General features: G+C 44.1%; 1 protein-coding gene across 3 annotated transcripts in view; it reads left to right on the top strand.

Moving 5' to 3' along the window:
• Positions 1-7,526: 7,526 nt before the first annotated feature.
• VWA8 (von Willebrand factor A domain containing 8) overlaps positions 7,527-13,420 on the top strand; it is a 383,224-nt gene continuing 377,330 nt past the window's right edge. For all 3 annotated transcript variants that reach the window (XR_011259328.1, XM_069601241.1, XM_069601243.1), the window contains exon 1: positions 7,527-7,879. Coding sequence is in view for 2 of the 3 variants with exons in the window: in XM_069601241.1 (XP_069457342.1) it covers positions 7,723-7,879 (157 nt within the window). In the remaining variant the exon portion in view is untranslated. The remainder of the gene's footprint in view (positions 7,880-13,420) is intronic.

The following is a 13,420-nucleotide window of genomic DNA, read 5'->3' as shown; positions in this document are numbered from 1 at the left end:
TAACCATTGGAGCACCAGGGAATTCCTTGTGCTGGGCGAGTTTCTGCTAGTGTATCTTTCTTACTTTAATCATCGCTTCCCCCCCCCCTCTTTTCCTGCCAATGTCCCAGTCTCTAAACACATTTTATGATGTAAAAGGGCCAGGCTCTGTTCTCTTTTTCCTTCTTTTCTCTAATTCGCTGCTCAGCTTTTATTCTATTTATTTTAGTTTTTATTCTAGTTGCTTGCAGATGAAGGGAGAGCGCTTACAAATTGTTCTACAAAGTGTTGATGAGGATAAAGAGGTGGGACAGCCTTGGTAGCAAAAGAACTGCTGTCCAGCTTTATAGCTGAAATACGCGGCATGTAGGTGATCTCCTACAGTTATGACTGGATATGCATCTTCTTGAACCCCAGCAGATCTGCTAGGTCAGAGCCTCAGGGTAGGGGTGGGGAGTGAAGCCTGAGAGTGGACATTTGAACAAATTGTCCTCCTGATCGAGAGGCACACCAATGTCTTGGAAGCCCTGATTTCTGGACCAGATGTTGGTCTGGTCCCTTGATTTCTCAGTCAGGTAGGCAGTAAGAAGGGATAAAGTGACCTTTTTCTAATTGGACACAGCATGGATGGATTATTAATTTGCACTTTCCTCCCAATTACAGTAATGTGGCAGGCAGGAAATATTCCTCTCAGACTCTGGAACATGTTTAACAGGAAATATCCGATGTTGGCAGTGTGTTTTTATCAAGAGTACCAGTTATTTTGGAGAGAATTTGAGAGAGAAGTTACCTAGAGGTTATGATGGATGTCTCTTAAAATGAAACAGCTCTGGTTCATCTCTTACCTATTGAACATTCACAAGGTCTCCTCTCTCCCATTCAGCTTCAAGCAGAGATATTGTTCTTCTACTGCTACATAGCTGGAACTTGATGCTTCTTGTCTTACTCAATTCACAGTCCATGTCACTGCTTAAAATATGATCAAATATGATCAGTTGGGTCATTGAGTGTTGACCCAATTTGCCTATAAGGTGAAGTCCAACTTCTTCATTTAAGATTATCTAGCCCTTCAGGGTTCTTCACTCTACAGTGTTTCTCTCTGACAATACCTTCCCACTCTTCAAAATCACGCATGACTCTCTCACCTGTCTGGTCTCATTGTCTGCATCAATTAATCACGCTGGTCAGGACTCTAACCTTCTACTCATGCTGTTTACCCCTCTCCTTTGTTTACCCAAATCTAAACTAACCTTCAAAATGAAGCTCAGTTCAGTTCAGTTCAGTTGCTCAGTCGTGTCCGACTCTTTACGACCCCATGAATCCCAGCACGCCTGGCCTCCCCGTCCATCACCATCTCCCGGAGTTCACCCAGACCCAAGTCCATCGAGTCTGTGATGCCATCCAGCCATCTCATCCTCTGTCGTCCCCTTCTCCTCCTGCCCCCAATCCCCCCCAGCATCAGAGTCTTTTCCAATGAGTCAACTCTTCGCATGAGGTGGCCAAAGTACTGGAGCTTCAGCTTTAGCATCATTCCTTCCAAAGAAATCCCAGGGTTGATCTCCTTCAGAATGGACTGGTTGGATCTCCTTGCAGTACGAGGGACTCTCAAGAGTCTTCTCCAACACCACAGTTCAAAAGCATCAATTCTTCGGCGCTCAGCTTTCTTCACAGTCCAACTCTCACATCCATACATGACCACAGGAAAAACCATAGCCTTGACTAGGCGGACCTTAGTCGGCAAAGTAATGTCTCTGCTTTTGAATATACTATTTAGGTTGGTCATAACTTTTCTTCCAAGGAGTAAGCTTCTTTTAATTTCATGGCTGCAGTCACCATCTGCAGTGATTTTGGAGCCCCCCCAAAAATAGTCTGACACTGTTTCCACTGTTTCCCCATCTATTTCCCATGAAGTGATGGGACTGGATGCCATGATCTTCGTTTTCTGAATGTTGAGCTTCAAGCCAACTTTTTCACTCTCCTCTTGCACTTTCATCAAGAGGCTTTTTAGTTCTTTCTTCACTTTCTGCCATAAGGGTGGTGTCATCTGCATATCTGAGGTGATTGATATTTCTCCTGGCAATCTTGATTCCAGTTTGTGTTTCTTCCAGTCCAGTGTTTCTCATGATGTACTCTACATAGAAGTTAAATAAGCAAGGTGACAATATACAGCCTTGACGGACTCCTTTTCCTATTTGGAACCAGTCTGTTGTTCCATGTCCAGTTCTAACTGTTGCTTCCTGACCTGCATACAGATTTCTCAAGAGGCAGGTTAGATGGTCTGATATTCCCATCTCTTTCAGAATTTGCCACAGTTTATTGTGATCCACACAGTCAAAGGCTTTGACACAGTCAAGAAAGCAGAAATAGATGTTTTTCTGGAACTCTCTTGCTTTTTCCATGATCCAGAGGATGTTGGCAATTGGATCTCTGGTTCTTCTGCCTTTTCTAAAACCAGCTTGAACATCAGGGAGTTCATGGTTCATGTATTGCTGAAGCCTGGCTTGGAGAATTTTGAGCATTACTTTACTAGCATGTGAGATGAGTGCAACTGTGCGGTAGTTTGAGCATTCTTTGGCATTGCGTTTCTTTGGAATTGGAATGAAAACTGACCTTTTCCTGTCCTGTGGCCACTGCTGAGTTTTCCAAATTCACTGGCATATTGAGTGCAGCACTTTCACAGCATCATCTTTCAGGATTTGAAATAGCTCCACTGGAATTCCATCACCTCCACTAGCTTTGTTCGTAGTGATGCTTTCTAAGGCCCACTTGACTTCACATTCCAAGATGTCTGGCTCTAGATTAGTGATCACATCATCATGATTATCTGGGTCATGAAGATCTTTTTTGTACAGTTCTTCTGTGTATTCTTGCCACCTCTTCTTAATATCTTCTGCTTCTGTTAGGTCCATACCATTTTTGTCCTTTATCAAGCCCATCTTTGCATGAAATGTTCCCTTGGTATCTGTACTTTTCTTGAAGAGATCTCTAGTCTTTCCCATTCTGTTCTTTTCCTCTATTTCTTTGCATTGATTGCTGAAGAAGGCTTTCTTATCTCTTCTTGCTATTCTTTGGAACTCTGCATTCAGATGCTTATATCTTTCCATTTCTCCTTTGCTTTTCGCCTCTCTTCTTTTCACAGCTATTTGTAAGGCCTCCCCAGTCAGCCATTTTGCTTTTTTGCATTTCTTTTCCATGGGGATGGTCTTGATCCCTGTCTCCTGTACAAGTCAAGAACCTCATACCATAGTTTATCAGGCACTTTATCTATCAGATCTAGGCCCTTAAATCTTTCTCACTTCCACTGTATAATCATAAGGGATTTGATTTAGGTCATACCTGAATGGTCTAGCGGTTTTCCCTACTTTCTTCAATTTGAGCCTGAATTTGGTAATAAGGAGTTCATGATCTGAGCCACAGTCAGCTCCTGGTCTTGTTTTTGTTGACTGTATAGAGCTTCTCCATCTTTGGCTGCAAAGAATATAATCAATCTGATTTCGGTGTTGACCATCTGGTAATGTCCATGTGTAGAGCCTTCTCTTGTGTCGTTGGAAGAGGGTGTTTGCTATGACCAGTGCATTTTCTTGGCAAAACTCTTATTAGTTTTTGCCCTGCTTCATTCTGCATTCCAAGGCCAAATTTTCCTGTTTCTCCAGGTGTTTCTTGACTTCCTACTTTTGCATTCCAGTCCCCTATAATGAAAAGGACATCTTTTTTGGGTGTTAGTTCTAAAAGGTCTTGTAGGTCTTCATAAAACCATTCAACTTCAGTTTCTTCAGCATTACTGGTTGCGGCATAGACTTGGATAACTGTGATATTGAATGGTTTGCCTTGGAGACGAACAGAGATCATTCTGTTGTTTTTGAGATTGCATCCAAGTACTGCATTTCAGACTCTTTTGTTGACCAGGATGGCTACTCCATTTCTTCTGAGGGATTCCTGCCCGCAGTACGAGATAGAATGGTCATCTGAGTTAAATTCACCCATTCCAGTCCATGTTAGTTCACTCATTCTTAGAATGTCGACGTTCACCCTTGCCATCTCTTGTTTGACCACTTCTAATTTGCCTTGATTCATAGACCTGACATTCCAGGTTCCTATGCAATATTGCTCTTTATAGCATCGGATCTTGCTTCTATCACCAGTCACATCCACAACTGGGTATTGTTTTTGCTTTGGCTCCATCCCTTCATTCTTTCTGGAGTTATTTCTCCACTGATCTCCAGTAGCATATTGGGCACCTAATGACCTGGGGAGTTCCTCTTTTGGTATCCTATCATTTTGCCTTTTCATACTGTTCATGGGGTTCTCAAGGCAAGGATACTGAAGTGGCTTGCCATTCCCTTCTCCAGTGGACCACATTTTGTCAGACCTCTCCACCACGACCCGCCTGTCTTGCTCTTATGCTCCCTTTTCTCCGGCTCAGTTATCTCCTTCTCAGATTGCACATATGTCACTCCAAAAGTCTTTACCATTTTTCAGTTTCTCAGAGGTTAGTGTGCTGACTCTTTCCCCTCGCATACAACATAGCCCCAGTTTCTCTTTCTGGTCTCATATCCACAAACTACTTTATGCACTTGATCCCTAGACACAGTGACTCACTTTCTGATTCTCAGTCAGGCTGCATTATTTTCAGCTTTCTGTACCTTTGTACCTGTTCTTCCTTCTGCCAGATATGACCTCATCACCTGCCCTTTTCTCAGCTGGAAAGATTCTTGCATATCCTTTTAGAAGCACTTCCAACAGTATCTTCTCTGAAATCACCCTGACCTCTGCCAGGGGGAAGCACTCTGCCCTAGAGTACTTTGAGTCTAAATAACCTAAACGTTGTGTTGTAATTCTTTATTTGCATATTTGTCTTCTATATTTGATGCAAGCCCATTGCTACACAGAACCTGGCAGAATACTATTTATGCAATAGTTGCTCAGTAAATGTTGCTGAATGAATGAACACTGTAACCTGTATTGATTTCCCCAGTGTGATAACTCTAAGAACTCTTTCTGCTTATACCAATCAAATTGCTAAATTACCTTAGATTATTCTTCCAATGGTTTGAAGCATGTTTTGGATTCCAGCAAAGTTAAACAGAAATGCCCCAACCAATGTACTTAACTTTTCCACCTCAGTTTCTTCATCTGTAAAATGGGGGATAATAATAATAATAATAAAGTGTTGCTGTATGAAATAAGTTAATGCATTAAAATATTTAGGACAATGCCTGACATATAGGATGCACTCAAAGTGGGAGAAGTATTTGATAAATTGTTATAGTCTACCTCTCTTCTCCCCTAGCAGTCTGAAGGGTTATTGTTGGTATGAAGTTGGTATGAGAACATACATGTGTAACCACGTTGTAATGCACTATGCAAACTTAGTTACTTTATTTTCACTATCTCCTCAACTACATTAGAAGCCTGTTTCAGCCTGAACATGTTAAGTCCAGTCCTCAGCAAGGTACACAGTCTCACCCAGTTCAACTTTTTTCCTTTTTCATTAAAAAATATTTATTTGGCTGAACCTGGTCTTAGCTGTAGCATGCAGGATCTTTGCTCTTCACTGTGGCATGGGGAATCTTTAGTTGGGGCATGCAAACTCTTAGTTGTGGCAAGTAGAATCCAGTTAGCTGACCAGGGACCAAACTCAGGCCCCCTGCATTGGGAGCTCAGACTTTTAGCCACTGGACCCCTAGGGAAGTTCCCTCAGCTGTTTTCTTGTGAAGTCTCCTACCCACTTTCTTCTCAGCACCCATCACAGTGTCACACATATGTTAGGTGTTCAGTATAATTTAAAGATAGTAACAGCTCTCGAGTTAGCAAGGCCTTTAGCTCAAAGTGAAGTCTTCTGCATTCTCTTTGCCTGCTGTGACAATGTAAACGTTTTGTCTTGCTCAATGCACTCCTGATATTTTGGAGATGTGCTATAGTTATATTAGCCTTTGTTTGGTGGTAGCACCACTTCCCCTTTTGGCACGCATGACAGAGAGGCAGCTTTAGCCAGTGTCATACTTTCTTCTCTTACTAAACACATAGATTATGCTTATGTAACTCTTGCACCAGTCCATCCTAAAGGAAATCAGTCCTGAATGTTCATTGGAAGGACTGATGTTGAAGCTGAAACTCCAATACTTTGACCACTTGATGCCAAGAGCTGACTCATTTGAAAAGATCCTGATGCTGGGAAAGATTGAAGGTGAGAGGAGAAGGGAATGACAGAGGATGAGATGGCTGGATGGCATCACCGACTCAATGAACAGGAGTCTGAGTGAACTCTGGGAGTTGGTGATGGACAGGGAGGCCTGGTGTGCTGCAGTCCGTGGGGCTGCAAAGAGTTGGACATGACTGAGCAACTGAACTGAACTCTTGCACGGGAGAACAACCCAAAAAGTGTTTGACTTGGGTCCTTACTGACATTTTGGCCAGTGTATCGCCAAAATGTGAGTTTTCTGTTTAGAATTTATTAAGGTGTGGTAATAAAACATGCCCACTCCAGCATCCTTGCCTGGAAAACCCCATGGAGAGAGGAGCCTGGTGGACTGCAGTCCATGGGGTTGCTAAGAGTCGGGCAGGACTGAGAGACTAACTCTAACTAATAAAACATGGGGGGGGAGGGGCGGGGGAGGGGGGCGGGGCGGAGGAGGGGGGCGGGGCGGAGGAGGGGGGCGGGGCGGAGGAGGGGGCGGGGCGGAGGAGGGGGCCGGGGCGGAGGAGGGGGGCGGGGCGGAGGAGGGGGAGGGGCGGAGGAGGGGGGAGGGGCGGAGGAGGGGGGAGGGGCGGAGGAGGGGGGAGGGGCGGAGGAGGGGGGAGGGTTAAGCTTTCAGGTATTGATTGAATACACGTGTGGTTACAACAAATCCAGATAGGTGTACCCACAATCTCCAGAAGACCTATGCAATTCTGGAAAGGGTTTGAAGCAGTGTACTGGAAAGCTATGGTTTTGCCAGTAGTTATGTATGGATGTGACAGTTGGACCATAAAGAAGGCTGAAGAATTGATGCTTTTGAAGGTGGTGTTGAAGACTCTTGAGGGTCCCTTGGACTGCAAGGAGATCCGACCAGTCAATCCTAAACGAAAGCAACCCTGAATATTCACTGGAAGGACTGACGCTGAAGCTGAAGCTCCAATACTTTGGCCACCTGATGCGAAGAACCGGCTCAGGAGAAAAGACCCTGATGCTGGGAAAGATTGAGGGCAGGAGGAGAGGGGACGGCAGAGAATAAGATGGTTGTACGGCATCACCGACTGACTGAATGGACGTGAGTCTGAGCAAGCCCCTGGAGACGGTGAAGGTCAGGGAGGCCTGGCGTGCTGCAGTCCATGGGGTCACAGGCGAAACGAAATACACGAAGACCGGGCCATTAACCAAGAAAGAGTGACACCATCAAAGGCTCCTCACACCCTTCAGCATCTCCTGAAGTCCCTAGCACTGACGGGACCGTATGGAGCCGCCGGAGGCCTGTCGGGGAGTCCGGGGACGCGCCGCAGGTGAGGGCGAGGCGCGCCCCGGGGTCACCGCCGGCACGCGCTCCTCCCCGCCGGCCCCGGGCACGGCTCCAGGCGGCGGGGACCGGCACCCCAGCGGGCCCAGGGCCGCCCCGGCCGGCCGAGCCGGGCGCGCCGGGGGAAGGAATTTCCGGCGGACTCCGCGCGCCGCCGCTTCCTGTCCCCCTCGTCGCGCCGCCTCACGCCGCCCGTCCCGCAGCGCCGCTCGCCGCGGACCCCCTGTCCCTGCGCTCGGCGACGGCCCCCATGCAGTCGCGGCTCCTGCTCCTCGGGCCGCCTGGCGGCCCTCCGGCCGCGCGGCGCGTGCGGCTGCTCCTGCGGCAGGTGGTGCGGCGCCAGCCCGGAGGCGCCGCGCCGCGCTCGGAGGCCAGGTTTCTGCACGCAGGGGCGGGGGCCGGCTCAGGTAACCCCGGGGCGCCCCGCGGCCGCGCTCGCCGCGCGCGGGCCCTCCGCGTCCCCGCGCCCCCTCACTCCCCGCGGCTTCCTTGGGAAGGAGCGCGGCTCCGGGAGCTCTAGTCTCCGTCTCTGTCTGCTGGGTAGCGCGGGGCCAGGCGTTTGCAGTCTCTGAGCCTCCTTCTGTGATGCGAGGGGCCTGGCTTTAGGTTCCTGATGATCTGAAATGATGCTTTTTCCTGACCCCAGTGGTTCCTTCACCATCCCACCCCGGGATTCTGACTTAGATTACTGTACACACAGGGGTTCATGCAGCTGCCCTCAGAGGCTGCGGAAAGCTGGGCCTGGCCTTGCTCTCCGAGTCCCCAGGACCTGGATGGAAGTCAGTCCGTGCCATGTTCCAGCCAGGGCTGGCGGCCGCTGACAAGTGTACGTTCTCGCCAGAGAACCCCTTCGTTCTGTTTTAAACGTATCCGTGAGCCTTTCTGTCGAAGTTCTGCTTGGAAGTTTTCTTTTCTCCCAGTTCACGATGTTCTAGAACCCAAACCGCAACTTGATTTAGTTTAAACCCTTGACTCTATATGAGTGAGGTCATGGAGACCTAGAAAAGAAAAGTGACTTCCTGCAGATCACACAGCTAATCCTTGGCAGTGAAAAGCCCAAGAGTCCTAACCACTGGACCACCAGGGAATTCCCTGCTCAGATTTCTAAGCAAAGTATTTCCTGGCTCTTCCCCGGGCTGGTTTTAGGGACTCTGTGTTTGTGCTGGAGTTAGATCCTTTGTGCTGGTTAAGGAAAGGGATGTATGTTGTTGCTTCACTTGAGTGGCAGAGTGATTCTAGGCAAGATATTCAGCGTCGTTGCCAAGAATAAGGGAGATTTTCACTATGAAATTGCTAGTTTCGTTGTTTCTCTTGCACGCTGCTCCCCCCACTCACCAGTAATTTTCCTTGTCAGAAATGAGGGAGATTAAGTCCTATCCATTTGATTCATTTCATTGAACAAATGCTTTTTTCCTTTTTCCTGTATAGAGTTTTATTTCATGTTTTGCTCCTTTATCAATTATTACGTTTCTAGGATTTTTTTTTTCTTCTTCTTCGTTCTTTGAGCTGTTTGTTTCTCCTTTGCCTTAGCAGAGGTCAAAGATCTATAACTCAGGCTTTAGAATGAATCAGCCTGGGTTGGAGCCCATTTCTGCACTCTGTGTGTGTGTGTGTGTATATATATATATATATGTATTTGGGGATTTGAGAGTAGGTTACCTAATTTTGTGTCCCAGTTTTCTTAACTGTAAAATGAGGATAAGGAAAGTATATTAGATATGGTTGTTGTGAGGATTTAATTAGTTATTAGGGTCCCTGACATATATTAATGTTCAAAGTTAGCTTCTTTATTATTTTTAGTATATTTTCAGCTATGTGAGATTTATTGTTTTCTTGGCTTTAGAAGAAATGAAAACAGTTCCTTTTAGGTTTGAACTGTGAGAACTATCTAGGTAGGCTGTTGCCTGTGTGTGTGCTGAATTGCTAAGTTGTGTCTGACTCTTTTTGGCCCATGGACTGTAGCCCAGCAGACTCCTCTGTCCATGGGATTTTCCAGGCAAGAATACTGGAGTGGGTTCCCATTTCATCCTCCAGGGGACCTTAGCAGGGTTAAGTCATGTGAACTTTAAATAATAATTGTTCTTTGTACATGAATAATGCATATTGACTATAAAAACATTTAGACATGACCTCAAAATGTGTATTATGTTGAGCAAATCCAAAGTACAAGCTTTGCTGCAAGTGTGAGACTCATGTACACATTACTAATGACGTGTTCACTTCTTAGACTCAGTCACTTAGCATCATGACACAAAGAGTAAGTTATGTTAACCCTACTTGCCTTGCTACCACAAAGATTCTTAAGGTTGAAGATACGAGGACTGAGGATAAATGTACCTGGAGACTCACCAGAGATCTGGACTCAAGTAAAAACAGCTGTGAGCCAGGTAAACAGGCAGCAAGCTCTGGGCTTCCCTAGGATGTAACACTGGCCATCAAGGTTGGAGTGTCCCCTTTTGAACCAGATGTCACACATAGACAAATGTAAACCACAAATAGCAGTGTGCCGTAATGAATTACAGTTTAGATTGGGAAGATGTGCTCATCTGCACTCAGCCATGTGACTGGTAACTCTTCTCTCTGCCAGTAATTGACATTGCTTCCTAGTAGTTTGGAAAAAGAACAACACGGTACATAAACAATAGATATAAATTATATACTATTTTTATCTCTCCTAGGCTGTATGTATGTCTTATTTATTTTTATGTTCCTTTTTGTGCCTGTCAACTCGTTGTACCTAATAAGCATTCAGTGTCTTATTATGTTCCAGTTTATACAGAGGGAGCAGGAGTGGCTGGAATTTGCTGTGTTGGCCTTTAAGATAGGAGCTTTATAAAGCCTGAGAAGCAGAGGAAAGAGAGGGTCATTTTTGTTTAAAAACAAACAAACAAAAACAAACCCAAACCCACGGCTTTTTATCCTTTGTCTAAACATCCATAATTTGTAAATTCTGCATATCTCTTTACACTTCAATTAGTTGTATTGTCTCTTGGTTTTAGAACAAAGAGGTTAACAAGGAGGTTAGCTGCTGCAGAGTTCTTTTGTTGTTGTTTTGGCTGGCTCAGTTGCTTGTGGTATCTTAGTTCCCCGAGCTGTAGTTGAACTTGGGCCCTCAGCAGTGAGAGTGCAGAGTCTTAACCTCTGGACTGCCAGGGAATTCCTGCAAAGAATTTTCAATAAAGATTATTGTAGTGTTTCCTCAAGAGGAGACAGATTAGTTCAGTAGGACTCTCATGTCAAACAGGCACAGGTCTATCATGGATCAAGTGATAATATGGAAACATAACTCTGTAAGTCCACTTTGACATTTTGAACACCGTCCTTTTATACTGTTATTATTAAAGGGTTTCACTACTTTATGACTTTTGTGTATAAGTTTTTTAACAGAAGTATTTAAAAATTCTGTATAAGAAATCTATGTTTGTTGTAAGTAAAATACAGAGAAGTCCTCTAAAACGGACTGTTTCCATGTAGATTCATGATTGTCTTTTTTTTGTGTTAATGTTACCAGATTTTTTAAAGTGAAGTGAAGTCGCTCAATCGTGTCTGACTCTTGCGACCCCATGGACTGTAGCCTACCAGGCTCCTTGGTCCGTGGAATTCTCCAGGCAAGAATACTGGAGTGGCTTGCCATTTCCTTCTCCAGGGGATCTTCCCCACCCAGGGATTGAACCCTGGTCTGCTGCATTGTAGGCTTTACCATCTGAGCTACCAGGGAAGCCCAGGTTTTGTAAAATAATATGTATATTATTATGTATATGAATACAAATTTCTTTTTAAAAAAGTGAATCATGTATGTTTTATAATTTATTCTCAGCTGTTATTGTGAATGTATTAATATGGTGATAAATACTGCTCTATATGGTTATTTTAAATAAGCATTAAGTTCATATATTTATCCATATAACTTATTTTACCAGTATCCTATTCTTAGACATTCAGGTTATCTATTTTTAAACCTATAAATGGTGTAATAAACATCCATCCGTATATATCTTTGTGATTTTAAGATTATATCCTTAGTTTATAATAGAATTAATGACTTTGGGGAAGGGAAACATAGAACTCCTGCTTCAATTCAGAAATACAGTGTAAAGGGGAAAACCTATATGTGTGTGTGCGCAAGTCTTAGCTCTCTATTTACTAGGCATTGAACTTTAGAGGAATTATTAACTACTTTGCACCTGAGGACAGTGAGTTTTGTGTATTAAAGAATTTAGCAATAACATCCCAGGACAGTTGTAAGTGAATAAATTGCTAGGAAAACAATTTATTGGGAACGCAGAGACTAACCTGGAAACTGCTGATAAATTTGGTTTCCTCTTGGGTCTAAGTTTTGTATTAAAAAAAGAAAAATGACACTTACATGGTTCTTAACTGAGGTAATTCCCCTTCCCCAGGGGGCATTCAGCAATGTCTGAATGCATTTTTTGGTTGCCCTTACCAAGAGAAAGGGGGTGCTACTTATATCTAATGGGTAGAAACCCTTGAATCTGCTAAACATCCTACCATTCTACAGGACATGCCCTCACAATAAAGAATCATCTGGCCCGATAAATCAGTCTGTTGAGAAACGTAGAAGTAAGCCAACTTATTTGGTTGGTTTAGTTCAAAGTTGCAGGTCATTGAATTGTGAGTCTATTTCAGAGTTGAATGTCCTAACGTGTGTATATTAATTAACTTGATTTGTAGCCTACAATTTGGCAGGCAAGAATCATTGGATCTCCCATTGTAGAAGAAGGGCTGCCCATGGATGTGCCTGAAATATGTAACTAAGAAAAGCATTTTTGAGATAGATAAAGATCTTGGCAATAGAACAGCTTTGAACTATCTGAAGAAAATACCCACAATTCTTCTGGGTTGGCCAAAAATTAAATAAAAACTATCAGTCATACAAAAAATGTAAAGACTTAGTGCTGCTGCTAAGTCGCTTCAGTCGTGTCCAACTCTGTGCGACCCCATAGACGGCAGCCCACCAGGCTCCTCTGTCCCTGGGATTCTCCAGGCAAGAACACTGGAGTGGGTTACCATTTCCTTCTCCAGTGCATGAAAGTGAAAAGTGAAAGTGAAGTTGCTCAGTTGTGCCTGACTCTTAGCGACCCATGGACTACAGCCTACCACGCTCCTCTGTCCATGGGATTTTCCAGGCAAGAGTACTGGAGTGGGGTGCCATTGAAACTATCAAATAAACTTCTGGCAGAGCTATATACTATAACATTTGTTGATTAAAAATTAAAGAAAGAGCAAAATCTTTTTGATATTCAGTCCACACTGATAGCCATAAAGGAAAACAGAAGACAGAGTATAGAGGATATAATTGGTGAAGTTCTCTATGGACAAAAGAGTAATTGACAAATCTTTACTATAAAATAATACTTTAAATAAAAAAAAGTGCTCTATAAAACTTGATCAAGAAGTCCTTTTGGCTTAATTTTATTCTAAAGCTCATCACTTAATGAAAATTTATGACTATTAGTATTATTTTGATTGAAATGTTTGTTCTCAGAATATCCTCAGGGTCAAAATGTCCTGTACTCCTCTGTGAGTATGTATCTTCTTTGTAAAAGAGGAATAGTGACACTTGCTCCACCTGCCTTTACTATACAAAATTGGTTGTATTAGTTAGCAGTCATGAGGTTTTTAGTGACAGAAATATGTACAGAAAAACGTGTCATTGGTTCACATAGATGAGCAGTCCAGTGACTTCAGCCTCGGCTAGATGCAGGATGTCAGAATTTCTTTAGGGCTTGGGCTCTCCTCCTTTCCCTTGGTTCCGCCACTCTCTACTCTTCCTTTGCTGAATCTGATTTTCTGCTGTATTGGTTTGTGTCTGGCAGGCTGTCTTAAGGTGGTAGCAGTGATAGCCTTACTGACAGGCCTAGATTTTGACTGTCCTTATAGCTCACAGTATGAGAAGAAGTTCAGTTCAGTTCAGCCGCTCAGTCGTG

Source organism: Ovis canadensis, chromosome 10, assembly GCF_042477335.2.
Source record: "Ovis canadensis isolate MfBH-ARS-UI-01 breed Bighorn chromosome 10, ARS-UI_OviCan_v2, whole genome shotgun sequence".
NCBI classification, from domain to species: Eukaryota; Metazoa; Chordata; class Mammalia; order Artiodactyla; family Bovidae; genus Ovis; species Ovis canadensis.
This window is presented reverse-complemented; position numbering and strand designations above follow the sequence as displayed.